This window comes from Trichechus manatus, unplaced genomic scaffold, assembly GCF_000243295.1.
Source record: "Trichechus manatus latirostris isolate Lorelei unplaced genomic scaffold, TriManLat1.0 scaffold00038, whole genome shotgun sequence".
NCBI classification, from domain to species: Eukaryota; Metazoa; Chordata; class Mammalia; order Sirenia; family Trichechidae; genus Trichechus; species Trichechus manatus.
In genome coordinates, this window is record NW_004443974.1 from 14639144 (window position 1) to 14658925 (window position 19782).

Here is a 19782-nt window from a genome sequence, read left to right on the forward strand (position 1 = left end):
TCCTTTGTCCTCTATGTCTCCCCTAAACTGGGAGTTACATCTAAAGGGCTGATTGGATGAGGCTAACATTTTTGGCAGGAATATTTCATAGTTGGTGCTATGTGTACTTTCTATTGTCTGATTGTCCTACTATTCATGATGACAAGTTTCATTACTTAGGTTAAGGTGGTGACAGGGAGCCCTCTGCATTGTGAAGCCATGTTTTCCCCTTTATGACTCAAGTGGTCTATGGGGTAATTCTCTGGCTCCATGCGGACAGCCATCCCCCATCAGCCTTTCATCCAATGGTTTTAGCATCCACTGAGGATCCTTGCCTGAAACAACTATTTCATTAGGAACTACAAAATGATGATTTCCTAATCACATCATTCTTTCCATATTTATTAGCTGGCATTCTTCCATGATGAAGAGCTTTGGCTCATCAAAAGGGATGATTTGGTTTCTCTGAAGGGCAATCCCAATTGAAAAGGCAGGAATCACACTTAGTTCTTTCTTTGTAACTAAGACGTCACCTCCAATGGTGGCAAAGGAGGTTTTCTTGTTATGATTTGTTTAGTATTTTGCTTTCCCTTTTTGAGTATCCGACTATCCTTATGGACACATGAGAGTGGAGCACTGAAGGGGTGGAGTCTGAGGACCACCAAAGCCCTGGTGGCTCAGTGGTTAAGAGCTTGGCTGCTAACCAAAAGGTCAGCAATTCAAATCCACCAGCTGCTCCTTGGAAACCCTATGGGGCCGTTCTACTCTGTCCTATAGGGCTGCTATGAGTCGGAATAGACTTGACAGGGACAGGTTGTGTACACATGGATTACATAATCCAGTGTGTTTCAAAAATTGCAGTCATTATTCTTTTTTGGGCTCAAGTTGCCCCAAATTTAGCCAATGGGAGCTCCTTCAAGCTAGTTCCTGTGTCCTTTTGACATGACCCCATTAGTCTTTGAGTACTTCCTTGCTTTATGGACTATCCAGTTATCCCAGGCTTACCTTGAAAATTCCCTGTCCCATACCTGGAATCAGCCATTTCTCTAAGGAACTTCAGTTACTTTTAGTGGGGAATGGTATTTAAAAACCAAAATGTGAATACTAGAAGTGGTCATTAATATTGGGATATTGGGGTGTCATTGCTTCTGGGTATGTATGTATATGTATGTTGAAGTCTGTGGTAAGGATTTGGAGAAACTAAATAATTTTGTGCTCAGTGAGATACCATCTTAGACTAGTTCAAGTGTTGTTAACATGGGGTCATGGACTCACATGGTCTTGGACTCATGGGACATTTTTAAGGGAGTTTGAGAGCTGCCTAAAATCATACCTAAATGTGTGGTATGATATTCTAGGGAGAGGGCCCTTAGCTTTCATTTGATTCTCAAGGGGACCTGTCCAAAACATGTCAGATTTTAGACTGAATGAGTAATTATGGAAACCAAGGATTTAAGACTTCTCAGCATTGCAAAAATCAGTCCATTAGTTTCTCATCTTTTGTGAATCAGGAAGAGATTCTGCATAACTTTGAAGCAGATCCTCACTGTTCTGCTTAGAGAACATGGTGCCCTTGGGGGATGGGACGTATCTTAGACCCCTTGGTGGGTGAGCATGAACTACGGTCTGGGGAAGATTCCAGATCTCCAGGGTCCATCCATGTCCAGGAGGCATCAAGAAGGCTTCTTGGAGGAAGTGAGGGACATAGAAGTTGGCCAGGCAAAGAAGGTGGGAAGAGTCTTCTCAGCCCAGGGAACACCCTCTTGCTTCTTTCCTCCGAGCTGAGTCCTCTGGATGCCTCAATTCAAGTGTCAAAACTTCAAGCCCTCAGAAGCCAGGAGGGTAACAATGTGTGAGTGGGGCCTGTTGTAGGCAATGGGGAGTGGTATGGCCTTGGTTGCCCTGGAAAGCCTGCGCACAGCAATCAAACCTATGGGAAACTGGATTCTGCCTGCGACTGGCAGCCAGTTAAGGACCCCACCTTGGATGGGCCAGACACAAGTAAGAGATTATGGGTACCTGCTAGCATCAGCTTCTCCTACCTGTTTCCCCAGGTGCTGAAGTGGGTGGAGTCAGCGATCCAGGCCTCCAAGGTGCATCTGCTGTCCACAAACCATGAGGAGGAGGGCGAGCACACATGGAGGATCCCCTTCGACCCTAGCCTGAAGGAGGTCACTATCTCCTTGAGTGGGCCGGGGCCAGAGATCGAAGTCCGCGATCCGCTGGGTACGTGTTGCCCTTGGGTGGGCCTCCTCTTTGACCCTCAGGCTGAGCTGGGAGCTCAGGGTAGAAGAAAGAAAGAGAACCAGGGTGGCAGGGGGTTTGGACACAAGCTTTGGTAACAAGGCAGCCGGAGGGGGGGACCCTGAGAGGAGGGTAAAGAGGGTACCCTTGATGGGTCAGGAGGCAGGTAGGCAAGGAGCAGTCAAGTAACCAGAACTGAAATAATGACAGTCCCTGGAGTTTGAGGCTCACTACACATTTTCCACACGTTACCTTGTGAGCTGATCAGGGCAAGAACAAGTAGCACATTTTCACACGGGAAGCTGGGGCTCTGAGAGGGCAAGTGGCTTGTCAAGGCCACACAGACTGGCGGTGTCAGTGTGATTTGGACCAGTTACCTGACCCCACAAAGCTCTGAGGATGCCAAGAATATCTAGGTCTAGAAGCCAGGTGTACAGCCAGCACCTGGGGAGTGATGAGAGTGGAGCATTGAAGGGGGTGGAGTCTGAGGACCACCAAAGGCCAAAGGCCGTCACGTCAGTTCCCCCAGGAAGCCTGAGGCTGTGTTTGATGGGCCATGGATACCTGGGGATAGGATGGAGTCCCTATTACTCCTAGGAAAAGGTTGAGGACTGAGCAGTCTTTGGGGCATCCACAGGGAAGATCCTGCAGAAGGACGAGGGTCTCAACGTGCTCCTCAACATCCCTGACTCAGCCAAGGTGGTGGCCTTTAAGCCTGAGCATCCTGGGCTGTGGTCCATCAAGGTAGGGGGCACTGAGTTGAGGGAGACATGCTTTACTGAGCTGGGGCACCATCTCCCTCCTTCCTGCTCTGGGGGGGTTGGGGCCCTGGGAAGCTGGGGCCTGGGGCCTGGGTGGGGATGTCTAGGGCATATCAATAGAAGTAAAAGGCCAAGAACAAAGGAGGAACATTCGGTTTTGCACCAGTGAGAAGAAGTCGCATGGAGTGGTTTGGGGTTAATGTGGGAACAGTTAAGGACTTGGAGAAACTGAAATGTCCAGAGGTGTGTGACCAAGCTGGCTTTTGACTCAAAACCATGTCCTGTAAAGAATGCACAAAAGAAGCAAGGGTGGCCTTGGAGGGATGACTCAGAGGGACAGCGCTGGCAAAGGGAGCAGGGTCTGATCTAATCTGCAAGGTACTGGAAGCCAGGCACCGGAGACAGGCTCAGCTTCGTGCGAGGAAGGCCTCTCTGGTTAAGCATCCTGGGATGGGGCAGGCGGCTGCCTTAGAAGGCAGTGAGCTCCTGTTGATTGGGAAAACATTTATTGAGCACCTCCTGGATGCCAGGCACCGTACGATGTGCTGCAGGTGAGGTGTCGGCATCAACCACCTGCCTTTCAAACCCTGAGCTTCTTTGAGCTAAGAGCTATAAATGCCGATGGGGAAGGCAAAGCAGGAGGTTAGACGTGTAGGGGACAGACGGAGCCTGTAGGAACTGGGGGAGAACTGCGAAGGCAGAGCAGCTTCAGAAGTCCTGCTCAGGATAGTGTTGTAGGCTGGGCTTCTTCCACTTTATTTGGGGAGAGCCATGCTGGGCCCCTAGGGAGCAGGTAAGTTGCCCACTTCTCTGCAAAGGCTGCACCCTGGGCATTTGGTCAGGTTGGCCGCCTCCTCCTGTAGGCCGGGGGTGCTGGGGTTGGATGCTCTGACGATGTGGGACTTGGGCCTGTGCTAGGTCTACAGCAGTGGCCGCCACTCCGTGAGGATCACGGGCATCAGCAGCATCGACTTCCGAGCCGGCTTCTCCACTCAACCCTCTCTGGACCTCAACCACACCATTGAGTGGCCCTTGCAAGGTACTGAGGTCCTGGCCCTGGAGGTGATGCTGAGTTGCCTTCTGAAAAGAGATGGGACTTGGCTTTGGGAAGTGGTAGAAGTTCAGGGTTGGGCTTGGCTGTCTGTCTGTGTGTGACTACGGACACAGCAGAGGCTAAAGTTGGGTCATTTTCCCATATCATAGTCATATAAACTGAGTTCCAGGGCCAGCGTCATGCCTGTCAGCCCCAGTCCATGTCACACTGTGATAATTTGTCCTTAGAACATCCTCTCTGCAACCAAAGGCCTCCAGGACCCCATGCTGTCCCCTGTCCCCCTTATTACTGAGTCCACACCTTACCCTTTCTTTTTCTTTTTAATTTCTTCCTTCTTTTTTTTTTATTCTGGATGTATATATATACACACACATGTATGTACGTATACATACATACATAGTATACATATATATGTAAACATTCGCCATTTCAACCATTTTTACATGTATAATTCAGTGATGTTAATTATGTTCACCATGGTATGCAACCATCACCACTATCCATTTCCAAAACTTTTCATCACCCTTAACAGAAACTCAGTTTCCCTTGAGCCATAACTCCCCTCCCCCTCACCTGCCCCTGGTGACCACTAATGAACTTTGACCTGTACTTCCCCTTTCTTTTTGTCAGAACTTGTCTGTCCAAAGTCCCACATTGTCAGTTTTCCAGTAAATACCAGGTTAACCAAACCAAACCCGTTGCTGTCGAGTTGATTCCGACTCACAGTAACCCTATAGGACAGAGTAGAACTGCCCCATAGGGTTTCTAATTCTAATTCTAATTCTGGTGAATTCAAACTGCTGACCCTTTGGTTAGCAGCCATAGCTCTTAACCACTACGCCATCAGGGCTCCTCCGAAAATACCAGATTAGTTGAATAAAATAATAGGTGCTAATGAGTTGATAGCTTGCCCTCAAAGGAGAACAATGCCTTACTACAAAGGAATGAATGGCCTGGTGGACGTCTAGATGCCCCAGAGGCTGCTGGGGGTTGGGGTAGCCTGGGAGGGTGTTGAAGTTGGAGGCACAGGGTCAGAGTTTCCTGGTTGAATCTGCCCACCTGGGTCTGAGGGTGTCTGAGCACCCCATTCCTGTTCCACCTGGAAAAGGCTGGGCCCCAGGGCAGGCAGGGGCTCTGACTCAGCCTGCATGAGCTCCACACCAGAAAATAGCATCTGATGGACAGATCAGGGGTCCCAACTTGGGGTTTGGAAAATATGGTCCTTCACCATGGGGCCATTCAGCGGAATTTGCTGGGACAGCTCAGAAGAGAGGCTGCGAGGGTCCAGAAAAAGGCCTGACTGATTCCGTGGACCACTAAATAGTGACAAGGGGCAATGCGTGCCGGACCCTTAGATCTTTCTTTCAAGTCTGTAATCTGTAATGTTTGTTGTTCTTGATGGCCCTCATAAGTTTCCCTGCCAGGGCCAGCAGTGACGTCTTTAAAGTGAAAAGGGGGTTGCTGGCTCATTTTATGTTTGTTTTGCCAATAGCAAGAAGGAGGAGAAACAGGGAAACTTAGGTCCTGCTCCAAAGCCAGTCTTGGAGAGAAAAGAAATTCTAAATGTAGCACTAGATTGGGGATAGAAAACTGAAATGTCCCCAGGGCCAGTCCCCAGTGGAAGTGGGTGCCGGGAGTCATGTGACCCTCTTTTGCATTTCTGCTTTTGATAGAGATGGTGGGTCGAAGACAGTTTTATAAGGAAAAGCAGCAGGACCATTCATTGCAATGATAAATAGTGATTGACACTTGACCTCTGTGTTGGAGGTATCAGGGAATAGAGGAGACTGTGGCTAATTGGACAGTGGACTCCCCGACCACAGGGAGCAGCCACCACACGCCAAGAGTGGATTGTGACCATGTGAGGATGGGGGCCCGAGATCGATGCATTTCATTTTTCAAAAGAATCTGGAAATCTAGATTTTCATGTGCACTTTCCAGATTGTTCAATATTTCTCCAGTAATTTTAAGACATCTCATGGACCAAACCAACCATATCCACAGGCCCCTGGTTTGTGATTTTTGTGAGAAAAAAAAATGAATAACTGTCTGAAAAGGGAAAGACCTGACCAAAGTTCCAAAGTCAACTAAGGAAATTATGACACTTGAGTCCAGTCCCATCTGCTCTGGGTTAGTGTGAAAAGTACCACATTTACATCAGGATAGAAAGGAAAATCAAACAGAAGCTGAGCCTGGGGAAAGATTGGGCAGGAGTCAGAGCCCCACTAACTGGGATGTGTACCTTATCGGAGGCCATTCCCAGAAGCCTGCCTGGTGATGGCCAACCCCAGAGCTAACGGGGGTGGTGGCGGAGAGAATGCCCCTTCCCAGCTCTACCCCATGAGAGATGGAGTCTGCGGAGATGAGGGAGTGAGAGCAACCATTTGGGAAGCGTGGCCTGGACAGTGGTGTTTCAGGACCATGGACAGCAACAAGGGCCCCTCTGTCCTTATCGTACCCCCAGCATTAGCTGGAACAAGGGTAGGTAGAGAAGGCAGGGGAGTGGGTGAAGTATGACCAAGAAGGTTGGGTCCCTCAAGTGTGGCCCTGAGGCCCTTGCTTGGGGAGGACCATGGAGCCCACTGCAGACGCCAGCACCTCTTTCCTCAACCTTTCGTCTGCAGGGGTGCCCATCTCCCTGGTGATCAACTCCACAGGCCTGCAGGCGCCTGGCCGCTTGGATTTGGTGGAGCTCTCGCACAGCTCAGGACAGCCCCTCCTGACTTTGCCCACGCAACCCCTTTCCAATGGATCCACCCATCAGCTGTGGGGTGGGCCACCCTTTCAAACTCCCAAGGAACGCTTCTACCTCAAGGTGAAGGGCGAGGACCATGAGGGGAACCCCCTCCTTCGTGTCTCCGGAGTTGCCTACAGTGGGGTGGCCCCAGGTGAGTGGTTGGTTCACTTATCCTCTAGCTCAGCTGCCTCCCTTGGAGGCCCATCTCTTCCTGGAAGACTTCCCTGATTAGATCAGATCAGCAAATGTTTGTTCATTAAGATTTTATGGGCAGCTATTCCTTGCAAAGCATTATGCTAAAATATTAGAGATGCTTCAGATGTGGTTCTCAGTTCAGGGACTTAGTACAGTCATCCATCCATCCATCTATAAATCCATCCATCCATGTATCCATCCACCAGTCCATCCAACATTCGTTTTGAGCATCTGCTATGTATCAGTCATGGTGTTAGGCACTTGGAGACACAACTGTGGGCAGGGAAGACATGAGTATTTGCTCTTCCATAATCATCATCATCATTATTCTTATTATCATGGTAATACTTATTCTAGCAACCATTGTTGAGCACTTCCTTGCCATGCACTAGCTTGTTGATTGCTTACAATAGTTCTGAGATGTGTACCCGTTTTATAGATCAGAAAACTGAAACCACCCCCACCTTGCATGGCTGCTCTGAGGGTTCCTTAAGCTAATGCACATAAAGAGACAGCACGCAGGTGCTCAGAGGCTGCACTCAGACTATGGGAGCTGTGGACCAGGGCCCTCCACATGTGGCAGCTGCCATGGCATTCTTCCTGCTCACTTCCCCTCTCCCTCTGGAAGTGGCCTGGGGAGGAGCTCACAGAAGTGGATGTTATTGACATTCTGGCATCTCTTTGCTGGGGATCTCCATGAAGGGAGATCCTTCGTCCACTTCAAAAAGGGATAGAGGCAGGGAAGATGCCCCTCTTCTCCTGGGCAGCTCTGGAGGCTGGCCAGGGTGCCCATAGTGGGGCAGGGGGCTTTCAGGACCTGAGTAGGGCAGGGCAGGGCTGGGTGAGGGAGATGGGATCCCTTCTTCTCAGCCTCCTGGCCTCCAGCCCCCTGCTGAGGTTCCTCCCTTGGTCTTTACAGCTTTCAGGAAGGAATTTCAAAGGGGGAATAACAGCCTCTGTTTTCTCTCCCCTGTTCTTTCAGACAGATCCAAGAGTTTGGAGCTCAGCTCTGGCTTTTTGGTCTCCATCTCAGCTCTAGATTAAAGAGGAGGGATGTGGTTTGGGCTTTTGCTCTCTCTCGGATCTTCCAGGTCTGGGAGGCTGGAAGCTTGGCTTAGAGCAGGAGGCTGTGAGTTTGGAGATATGGGGGCTGTGAGCTCTGGGCCTGGGGTAGGGATCCCTGAACGCTTTTGGCTCATGGATGTGGGGAGCCAGTGCTAGCTGTGCTGAGGCTGCCAGTGTGTAGGGGTCAGTGGGGGCTGCTTTGCACACAGCTGAGGACGTGGCTGGATGGTTCGACACCCCTCTCCCCTGGGATGTGGCAGGGAGCCTATAGCATGATGTCACCGCCTCCCTCCCGGCCCCCAGCTCTGTGCTCTGAGGAGATCTAGTGCATTGTCTCACCCTTAGAGCATCTCTGCTGGGGAGAAGGGAGAGGACAACATAAGAGGTTGACTGCAGGCCCAGGGGGTCACCACCCAGTGAGACTCTCTTGGGCTGCAGTTGACCCCATGGTGGAGTTTCTCAGACTTTTCCATTGAAGTAGTTCCAACAGCCAAGGAAAGGGAGTGTGTCATCCCAAGACCAAGGGTCAAGGGGGGGGGGGTAGTGGTGTCTGGTGGGGGCCCCAAGGGGCTGATTGTAACTGTGAGATTTCGCCGAAGTCTCATTTTATCTTAAAAATGCGTGTGAATTTTGCATTCACAGCCATATTTTGGCAATGGTTGTTTTTAACTAAAAAGGCTACCCTCCAACATCTTTGGATAAAGTGGACCCTCGGCAGAGCAGTTGCACAACCCCACCCATGTCGCTTCGGAGCCTGATCCCAGCCTGCATAGCATTTCAGCAGCTTTCAGAATGGCTGCAAATTCTCTGTCAAATACAATGGAGCAAATGGTGACCCACAGTCGGGAAGGGACTTGTCTAACCAGGCAATCTCAAGTTAAATAGTCTCACAAACCAGAAAGTACCATTAGCTTCAATTGATAACACTTTTGATGCATCGTGCATTGTGCCAAGTCCTTTCATGCACCATTTTCCACCAACTCCCACAGCAACAGAACGAGGTCAGTACTGTGATTACTCCCATTTCACAGAGGTAGAAACTGAGGCTTAGTGAGGTGAAACAATCTGTTCACGGTGGCCACCAGATGGTGGAGCCAGGGCTTGAGTCCTGGCCTTCTGGCCCCTGGTTCCTCCCTAGGGGTCTCTATGTACCTGGGTGTGGGGAAGGCAGGCTGTGGGCAGGAGGGAGGAACCCTGAGTCCTGGTCCTTGCTTGCAGGCTCCCCACTGGTCAGCATGCCCCCCACGATCCACGGCTACCTGCAGCAGCCCCTGCTGGTCTCCTGCTCTGTGCACAGCACCCTCCCCTTCAGGCTGCAGCTGTGGCGAGACGGAACCAAGCTGGGCGAGGAGAGGCACTTCCGGTGAGTGGGCGGTGGCCAACCCTGTGTCCCCACCACAAGGCTGCTGGGACCCTGGTGCCTTGGAGGGATCTGAGGGGAGTGGGTGACAGGAAAGGGACCTTAGTCTCAGTCATATTGTCCTCTTGGGCAGGGAGGGAGAGTGGGCCCAAGACCCATTACCCCATGAAAGAGCCATGGGCCTTCCTCAGCCTCCTGAAAACGTAACCCACACAGGGCCTGAGTGCTGTCAGGCTCTATGGGGGTCAGGGCGAGAAGGACCCTCCCAGACCTTCCCCTTTGGATGGAAGTCCACAGCTCAGATCGGGGACGGGACTTGCCCAGAGTCACACAGCAGATCATGGAATTTGCAAGGTCTTGGTTGCTGCCTCTTCTTATCAAGCCTCACAGAGGATTTGGGGTCTCCCCTCTGGGCAGGATTCAAGGGACCAAGGCCCCTGAGGGGCACATGAGACTTGGGGGGGGGGTGCCCTGACCGGGGTTAGTGTGACTGTGTGTCTCCTGCTGTTCTGTGTTCACAGGGAGTCAGGAAACAGCAGTTGGGAGATCCCGCGGGCCTCCAAGGCCGAGGAGGGGACATACGAGTGTACGGCGGTCAGCAGGGCTGGGACTGGACGAGCAAAGGCCCAGATTGTCGTCACAGGTCTGTCTTTTTGGGCCCCTCCAAATCCTCCCTCCCACCCCCTGGCTAGATTCTTCCCTCTAGGATTTCCTCCTGGGATGTCCCCATCCATGCGGTAGCGTGCCAGCCAGCCAGCTGCTGGGGACTGTTCACCATCCAGATTCTGGCCGCTTGTGCTGCCACCTGCCTGCAGGCCCTCTTTTGGGGTGTCTCCCCTGGGAATGGCCTGTGGGTCTCAGCTGGAGGAAGACTGAGAACCCTGGCTCAGGTCGTGCCTGCCCTGCCCAGCCTTAATCCCTTGACTTCTTAGTCTGGCCTTTGGGGCGTGGCTGATCCCAGGTACTTTTGGGGATCTCGCTGTCTCACATCCCTCGTCCCTTGTCACCTCCAGTTCCCCACCCAGCATGGCAGTATCGAGTCAGAGAAGGTTGGAAATGCCACAGACCATCTCAAAATGAAATTGGTTTTATATTATGAACTTCAGCTGTCTTGAAAAGAAAAGGAACCTAATGAACACGGAAAGATTAGCCACTCCACATTCTTTAATCTTAAAAGAAAAAAAGACACACGTTCCTTGTAGAAAAGTTGGAAAATATAAACAAGCAAAAAGAAGATCAAAATCACTTGTAACCCTTCCACTCTAAAGAGAACCTTGAGGGCATTTCCACTTAGTTCCTTCCAGACCTTTTCCTGCGTGTGCATTTTAACAAACATGGGATAATATTAGACTGGCTTACAACCTGCTTTTTATCACCCAACAATACAGCACGTCATCAAATTTACTTTTATGGCATGAATTAATAAAATTTTGCTTTTTATAAATTATGAGTATGGAGACGTAGAGAGAATAGCCTAAAGGAATGTATATGCCCATTGCTTAGATTTAACAACTGTTAAAATCTTGCCAGCGTCATTGTTGCTTCAGTGGTAAGATTCTCGACTTCCATGCGAGAGAGAGACCCGGGTTTAATTCCTGGCCAGCGCACCTCATGCTCAGCCACCACCCGCTCCTCAGGGGAGACCTGTGTGTCGTGATGCCAAACAGGTTTCAGCAGGGCTTCCAGAAGAAGACAGACTAGGAAGAAAGGCCTGGCGATTTACTTCTGAAAAGCTGTTTTGGTCCTGCTGGTTTTGAGGCCTCTGTCCCTGTGTTGGATAGTCTCTCTTATGGCTTTTTCCTATCAAGATAGCGGTTTGCTTAGCTCTCCCCTCATTTGGGGCAGTGATAGTATTTCTGAATTTTGGCTGTTATAAATAGCCCTGCTGTTTGCACAGAGAATAGCTTTGTACACAGTACGCTTCCACCCTTGCTGGTTATTTCCGAGGCTTTATTCCCCAGGGTAGAATTATCGGCTCAGGGGGTGTGAAGAGTGGTGGAGTGCTTGTTAAATATTGCTGCTGGCTTTAGTGTGGAAGGCACGCATATGCCATGCAGCTCTGGGAGGGTGTGGCAGCAGGGGTGGAAGGAGCCCTCCCTCGGGTGGCGCTGCTCCTGGGGATGGAGAGCAGATGCTGGCTAACCACACTGCTGGCCAATGTGTCCTCAGGGATGTGGTGTATGGTGCAGGCTGACCAGAGCCTTGGGGTTGGGGCTGGAGCTGGGCAGGGCCTGCAAGATGGCCATTCCCCTCTTGTCGGTGCCTCAGATACTCCTGTGCTCATATCCCTGCAGATCCCCCACCGCAGCTGGTCCCTGACCCCAACGTGACCGTGTCCCCAGGGGAGAATGCCATCCTGTCCTGCCAGGTCCTGGGTGAGGCCCCCTACAACCTGACTTGGATTCGGGACTGGCGAGTCCTGCCGGCCTCCGTGGGCCGAGTCACTCAGCTGGCCAACCTGTCCCTGGAGGTCAGCGGCGTCATCCCTAGTGACGGCGGGCGGTACCAGTGTGTGGCCAGCAATGCCAATGGGGTCACAAGGGCGTCCGTCTGGCTCCTGGTGCGAGGTGAGTCTCTTCTTGCCACTTCTGTCTCTACAATTCAGTACACTACCTAGCATTTACCTCGGGAGGCATCAGTCTATCCCTCTGCCTCACACATCATCTCTGACAGGGAACGTCAGCCCTTCCTGTGTTTTCTGCATCTTTAGGGAAAGAGGATCCTGTAACCTCTTGTGACTACCTGTGCAAAGCCTAGTGGTCCTCACTGTTGGGAAGTTCATCCTAATATCTAACTTGAGTTTCTACTGCTATAGGCCAGACCAATTTCATCTTGTCCTGTCCTTTTCTCCTGCTATTGAGTACCTCTATTGTCGCTCTCCTCGTCCCTCTTCTCAAGGTGTAGGGCAGGTATCGGGATACTGGAAACTTGTGAAAGCCCAGAGGTCAGATGTGCTTGGCAGGGTTGGACAGCAGCAACCAGATGGGGGTGGAGGAGGCAGTGGAAAGAGCACTGGTCTGGGAGTTATGAGACTTAGGTTGTGGCCTCAGCTCTACCCAGGATTTAGGCAGATCCTCCATCTTAGGGCACTGTTTCCCCTAGTGTAAAAATAAGGGTGTTGGAACAAGCTTTCTCTCCCATGCAAGCTACTTTTGCTTGGCAGTGGCTATCTTGGATGTGTTGAGAAGATTGAGGCCATAGCCAGGAAGGAGATCTATTAGCTGTGTGTGCCATGGGTGTGGGAGGGCTGTGCTTGCTATTTCTAGATGAGATGGCCAAGAAGTCTGTTGGAGCCTGACAAGTCTGTTGTACTGTGAGCTTCAGAGAGCCAAGATAGAGCATAAGTTTGGGGCCAGTTCTGGGACAGCCTTTGTGGTTCACCAAAAAGGTCCCTGGGGACCAGAGCCATCCCAGCCCTGGCAGCTGCCTGACATCTCCTTAAGTCTCTCCAAGCAGGACTTCAGGGAGCCTGTGGCTTCCAGACTGGGGGATGCTGGGAAATCCACTCTCCATGTGACTCAGGGGTTCCTCTGGGTGGCCGCCTGGTCCACCCATTCCCAGGGAAGCCACTCCCAGGGGTTCAGGCCCTTTGGGCCTTTGCTTCTTTTCTCTCACGCATCTATGACTACAGGGAACGGGGAGGGGGCTGAGCCCTGGTGACTGGGATGGCATGGCTGCTCTGACAGGCTCTTCCTTGCCTGCCCCCTCTTTGGGCTCCAGAGGCCCCGCAGGTCAGCATCCACACCAGGTCCCAGCACTTCTCCCAGGGTGCAGAGGTGAGGGTCAGCTGCTCAGCTTCTGGGTACCCTGCACCCCACATCTCCTGGAGTCGAGAAGGCCGCACCTTGCAACAGGACAGCAGGTGAGGGGCCCAGGACGCAGGGCTCCAGGACTGGGAGCAGGTGGATAAGGATCCCAGAGCACTTGTGCCGTGTGGCCTCTGTGGGCCTTGGTCTTCTTGCCCGTACATGGAGGCGGGGAGTGGGGGTGGGGTGCGGGGGGGTTACATTTGCCCTGCCTTCCCCCTGGGATCATTTGAGCCTCAGGAACATCAAGGGGCAGCAGTTTGGGCACAGCGGTCAGGAGCACAGGCTCTGGAGTCTGACAGATGTGCATGGTTGACCATGCAAGCTGGTGACCTCGAGCAAGTCCTGTCACCTCTCTGAGCCTCGTGAATTAAATGAGACAATGCACGTAAAGTGCCCAGCACACAGCTGGGTACAGAGCAGACTGGCAGTCAGTGGAGAATGTGGTCGCTAAGGATGCTGTGAATTAATTTGTTATTCGTGGTGGCCATAGAGCAACCCCTTGACCTAACCAGCCTGCCCTAACCAGCCCCTGCTATGGGACATGTTGTTTTTATGGCCTGACTCCAGAGTCCTTGTGGATGCCCAGGGAACGCTGATCATTCAGGGAGTAGCCCCAGAGGATGCTGGGAATTACAGCTGCCAGGCTGCTAATGAGGTTGGCACAGACAAGAAGACGGTCACTCTGTACTATACAGGTACTAGGACCATGAGCATAGCAGGAGAGGGCCCCTCCTCTTTCCCTCCCTCTGTCCCTCCTGCCCTCCTGCCCTCCCCCAAATCTTTATTGAGCATCTTCTCTGTGCCAGGCTCTGAGGTACAGCAGTGAACACATGGCCTTTTTCCAGGTGGAGCTTATGTTTAACAGGGAGGCAGAAAACAAACATGCAAATAGATAACTCAGTAAGATACTTTCTGATGGTGAAGGTCCTTTGAAGAAAATAGAGTGGGGTGATGTGCTGGAGTGATGGGAGGGTGAGGGTGAGAGGGAAGTGGCTCGGAGGAGGTGACCCTGGCCAGAGCTGTGGACAGGAACAGCATTCCAGGCAGAGGGACTGGCAGGGCACAGGTCCTGAGGTGGGAACGGACCTGGTGTTCTCAAGGGGCTTCAAGGATGCTGGGATGGAGTGAGTGGAGGTGGGGTGGGAGAGAAGGGGAGAGAGAGGGGGATGGAGTGGGACCTTATAGGATTTTGGCTTTTATTCCAGGTTAAATGAGGAGCAGTAGGGGGTTTTGGGAGGTTTTGGTCAAGGGAGTGATTGACTTTAATTTAAGGTCGAAAGTGGGTAGGAAGCTTCTAAAAAACTGGCTATAGGCAGATCTTTCTGGGGTGACTGTCCCTGATGGGTGGGGGTGGGGAAGAGGCAGGGCCCTGGAGCTTTGCCTCTGTCCCCTCAGGCCTGATCCCAAATTCACCATATCCCCCTCCCCCCCACAGACCCACCTTCAATCTCTGCCGTCAATGCCGTGGTGCTTGCTGAGGTCGGGAAGGAGGCCGTGCTGGTGTGTAAGGCATCCGGGGTCCCTCCGCCCCGGGTCATCTGGTATCGAGGTAGGCTGGGTGGGGAGGGGGGCCTGAGGAATTATCCACTGGGGCTCTGGAAAATCAGCTTCTCAGAAAGGTCATTCGGGAGCAATGGGAATGGGGTGTCTGGAAGGGCTGGCCGGTTCCAGCAGCCCCCCACCCTCGCTGCCAGCCCAGTCTCGACACAGCTATACAGGGTCCTTTTCTCATGGAGTCATAGGAGCCCCCAGAGTCAGCAGGGCTTGAGCAGCCTAACACCTTGGCCTCCTGTGGTGCCCTCCCACTTGTCCCAATGCTTTCTTATCTTTGTTCCAGGAGGTCTTGAAATGATTCTGGCCCCGGAGGGCTTCAGCTCTGGGACCCTGCGAATCCCGGCAGCTCAGGAGAGGGATGCTGGCGTCTACACCTGTCGAGCCATCAATGAGCTGGGTGATGCCTCTGCGGAAATCCGGCTGGAGGTTGGACGTGAGTATATACCTTGTCCCTACCTTCTCCATTTTTGCACCCCCTCCAGCCCTGGGCCCAGCCTCTGAGAAGGAAAAAGAGAATTCCCCAGAGTAGACTGCCAACATGGAATTGCATCATGTGAATCCAGAGCATGTGGGTACAAGGGATAATTAGAAAGGCAACAGTGTATGAGTTATCTCTTGCTGTGTAACAAATTGCCCCAAAACTCTGTGGCTTAAACAGCACATATTTATTATCTCATGGTTTCTGAGGGCTAGGAATCAGGGCATGGCTTCGCTGGATGGCTCCGGCTCAGGGTCTCTCACGAGATCGCCATCAATAGGTTGGTAGGGGCTGCAGTCATCTGAAGGCTTGACTTGGGCTGGAGGATCCACGCCAAGCTGACTCACATGGTTGTGGGCAGGACGCTTCAGTTCCTTGCCATGTGGGCCTCTCCATAAGGCTGCTCACAACATGGCTTCCCATAGAGCAAGCGACGAGAGAGAAAGAGAGAGAACCCAAGATGGAAGCCACAGTCTTTTACAACCAACAACAGTCTTGGAAGTGACATACCACCACTTTTCCCTTATTCTGTTGGTAACACAGACCAACCCTGGTACAAGGGAGGGACTACTGAAGGGTGTGAATACCAGGAGGTGGGAATCTTTGGGTTCACCTTAGAAGCTGCCTACCACAGAGACAGTTTGGTTCAAGCTTGGGCATTGACCTCCTGAAACAAGAGTTTTAGTCTTGGCTCCATCACTTACCATCTACCTGCTTTGGTCAAGTAATTGAACCTCAGTTTCCCCATCAGTAAAATGGGGCTGACCGTATGCCCTCCCTCACTGGGTTGCTGTGAGGGTTAAATGAGCAGGGCGTATAATGCTAAGCACAGGGTCTGGCCCACAGTGAGGACTTAATAAATGAAGGGATTTATTGTCCCCTTTTTGCGGATGGGGAGCTTGGATTTTTCTGTGGCCAGTACATGGCCTTATCTGTGATTTCTGTGATGTCTAAGTGCCAGGCCTGGATTCCAGGCACTGGGGATTGCTCGGAAGCCGTGGGCACAGCTCCTTGGCATGCTGAGCTGGGGCGGATTGGGCTCTGAGGGTTCGCTGTAGCCACGGCAGGAGAGACAGGTGCTGGAAGTTGGGGAAGCGCAGAGAATTGAGAATGTGCTCATCCGGGCGGGGTGGCCAGGCAGGGCCGGGGTTGGGGTGTGGTCAAAGGGCTCCGCAAGAAGAACAGGGCCCAGGCCTGTCTCCCAAGCACTTGGCTGGGGCTTTGAGTCCGCCCAGTTAGAAGGGTCTGGCTCCTGGCAGAAACAGTGCCATCTAAGGGTTGAGGTCCTCCCAGGCTTGGGGGTCCTTCGCCTTCATTCCTTCATCCATTCCATCACTTACTTTTCCAGTACGTGGCCACTAGGTGCCCGTGTGCCAGGCCCTGTATTGCGTGTAAACGACAGGCGAGTCACGCTTCTGCTTGCCTGTTGCTCATGGAGTTGAAGACAGAAGAGAAAACAGGCAACTAGAACCCAGTGTGCCGAGCGTGTGGAAGCGGCATTCTCGGGGTCTGTAGGGACCCAGAGAAGGGGGCTAACCCCACAGCGGGAACTGGAAAGGCTTCTTGGAGGAGGTGATGTCTAAGCTGAGGCCAGAGGAATCAGCCAGGTGAAGAGCTGGGAAACAGTATTCCAGGCAAAGAGAACAACATGTGCAAATCTCCCAATGGCACAGGAAGTGAGGCAGGGAGTGAGATACAGAGGGGCGGGGGAGAGGTGAGGCCCTGGCTGCTATGGATCATTCTGGGCCTCAAGAACTGGGCGTAGGAGTTTGGGCTTTGTCCTTCGAATGGTGTTGGGAGGTTTTATGGAGGGATGTGCTCAGACTTTCCCTATAGAGAGCGGCTATGTGGCTGGACTCTTGGGTGGGGCAGGCTGGATGTGGGAAGCTGTGAGCTTGGGAGCCTGATACTAACAATAATAAAAATATTAGCTATTTACCATGTTCCAGCTCTAAGAATGTTTCATGTACTAACTTATTTAATCCTCCCAAAACAACGCTTTGAGATCCATGCTATCATTTATCCTCTTAATAGATAGGGAAAATGAGGCACAGAGAGGTTAAGTGACTTGCCCAAAGTCACACAGCTGTCAAGTGGCAGAGCTGGAATCTGAACCCCAGAGTCTGTGCCATTAATCTCTGCACACTGTGGCTTCTAAGGATGGAGCTGGACTTGCTCCTGCTGCCCACCAGCCGGGTGAGCTTGAGAGGAGGTCACTTCCCCTCTCGGAGCCTCAGGCTCCTCATCTGTAAAATGGTCTTAGAGATGCTGTGTGAGTGAGAGATAAGAAATGCCTGGGCCACAGTGGTCTGATAAATGCTGCTGTCACTGTTATTAGCCAGCAGGTTCTGGATGAGCAGTGAGGTGAGGGTGCTCTGGGGGCGGTGGGCTCGCACTTGACATTGCTATGAGCAGGCATCCCTTCTTGCTCCCCGTCTGACTTCTTCTCAGCAAATCTGGTGTCTTTGGGTCCCAGACTGACATGCCTGCCTGGTCCTGTTCTTTCACCTCTGCCCTTGGCCTTGGGGTCATTTCCCCATGTCAGAGGAAGGAGGTGCCTGGCACCCCAAAGCAGAGCTTCTGGGCCACTGGGCCACTGGCAGCCTCTGGCCTTAGGTCAGGGAAGGGCTGGAGAATGGCCCAGCACCTGTGGGGCTGGGGCGAGCCAGCCTGGCAATGGCAGTGGGAAATTGAATTTCCTGCCCATCTGGGTGGCAGCTGTGGTCCAGCCTTCCTGGCCAGGCTAGCAGAGCCTTCCGGGACAGGGAACGAGCGGGAGCTGTGCCTACTTTCTGCTGTTGAGCTGGGAACTGGCTTCCTGGAGGCATTTTGGGCCCAGGAAGGAGGGCAGCCTCCTCCTGCACTGACACTGAGTGCCTGTGTTTGTGGGCCAGCCTGCAGAGCACTTTTTAAATTTTTTTTATTGTTGTAGTTTAAAGAAGTTTACATTTCAAGTTAGTCTCCCATACAAAAATTTATACATACATTGTTATGTGACCGTAATTGCTCTCCCCATACTGTGACAGCACACTCCTCCTTTCCACCCCTGATTCCCTGTGTCCATTCAACCAGCTCCTAACCCTCTCTGCCTTCCCATCTCACCTCCGGACAGGAGCTGTATCTACTTGAACTAAGAAGCACACTCTTCACGAGTATCATTTTATGTCCCATAGTCCAGTCTAATCTTTGTCTGAAGAGTTGGCCTTGGGAATGGTTTTAGTTCTGGGCTGATAGAGAATCCAGGGGCCATGCTTTCCGGGGTTCCTCCAGTCTCAGTCAGACCATTAAGTTTGGTCTTTTACTAGAATTTGAGTTCTGCACCCTACGTTTCTCCTGCTCCATCCAGGACTCTCTGTTGTGTTCCCTGTCAGGGTGGTCATTGGTGGTAGCTGGACACCATCTAGTTCTTCTGATTTCAGGCTGATGAAGCCTCTGGTTTATGTGGCCTTTCTGTCTCATGGGCTAATACTTTCCTTGTGTCTTTGGTGTTCTTCATTCTCCTTTACTCCAGGTGGTTGGGACCAATTGATGCATCTTAGATGGCCCCTTGCAAGCTTTTAAGATCCCAGACGCCACTCACCAAAGTAGGATGCAGAACGTTTTCTTAATAAGCTTGCAAAGCACTTTTACAGCATCTTCTGGGCCTGGCTTTTGGCAATGAAGAGTCCTAGGTCAGTGTCTGGGTCCTGCTGCTAATTTGGCCAAGTTATTTACTTCTCTGAGCCTCACTTTCCCCTTCTGTGAAATGGGGATAATAATAGAGCCTTGCTCATAGGGTTCTTGAGAGATTTAATAAGATAATATGCTTAGCTCAGGGTTTGCATGGAATGAATAATCAATATACTTAAGCACACTTCCCCCAGCCCCTACCTCCTGTGCTATGGCCTGGGCTGGGCTGACAGCGGTTTGGTGAGGGGGTAATTAGCCCATGGCTGGTGACCAGGGCTCTGCCACAGGCACCTGCTCCCTGAGTTAGTGCTCTTTCGATTACTTAAAAAAACTGCCCTGAGCTAAGATGTCTGTGCTCTCTAAATGTTCACCCCTCTCTCTTTCTATCCTTTCATTTAAGTCCCTGCTTCTTATTCCCTTACTCCAGAGGACCCTATTTTCTGGGTGGATGAGCAGGGGAGCAGGGTGCATGCTTTTGAGTGTGCTAAGGACCCCCTGGCCAGCCTGGGGGAGCAGGCGAGAAGCAGGGCCAGGCTGTGAGAGGTGTGGCCAGCATCGGGGCCTCCTCCAGCAGATGCAGCAGGTGGCTGGGGGCCTGCGAGATCTTTTAGGGGCCCATGGAAATGTTCTAATTTTAACTTCTTCTTTTTTTTTATTGTACTTCAGGTGAAGGCTTACAGAACAAATAGTTGCTCATGGAACAGTAGTACACATATTGTTTTATGATGTTGGTTAACAACCCCACAACATGTCAACCCTCTCCCTTCTCGACCTTTTTTTTTTTTTGGTGAAAGTATACACAGCCAAAGATACACCATTTCAAAACTTTCTACATGCACAGTTCAGTGACATCGACTACACTCTTCCAGTTGTGCTG

At 51.8% G+C, this 19782-nt stretch overlaps 1 protein-coding gene across 1 annotated transcript in view; it reads left to right on the top strand.

Moving 5' to 3' along the window:
- HMCN2 (hemicentin 2) overlaps window positions 1-19782 on the top strand; it is a 168191-nt gene that overhangs the window by 33547 nt on the left and 114862 nt on the right. The window contains exons 7-17 of the mRNA XM_012555391.2: window positions 2034-2205; window positions 2861-2967; window positions 3903-4023; window positions 6663-6926; window positions 9254-9398; window positions 9917-10038; window positions 11690-11962; window positions 13116-13257; window positions 13772-13899; window positions 14640-14753; window positions 15042-15191. Of these exons, the coding sequence (XP_012410845.2) occupies window positions 2034-2205; window positions 2861-2967; window positions 3903-4023; window positions 6663-6926; window positions 9254-9398; window positions 9917-10038; window positions 11690-11962; window positions 13116-13257; window positions 13772-13899; window positions 14640-14753; window positions 15042-15191 (1738 nt within the window). The remainder of the gene's footprint in view (window positions 1-2033; window positions 2206-2860; window positions 2968-3902; window positions 4024-6662; window positions 6927-9253; window positions 9399-9916; window positions 10039-11689; window positions 11963-13115; window positions 13258-13771; window positions 13900-14639; window positions 14754-15041; window positions 15192-19782) is intronic.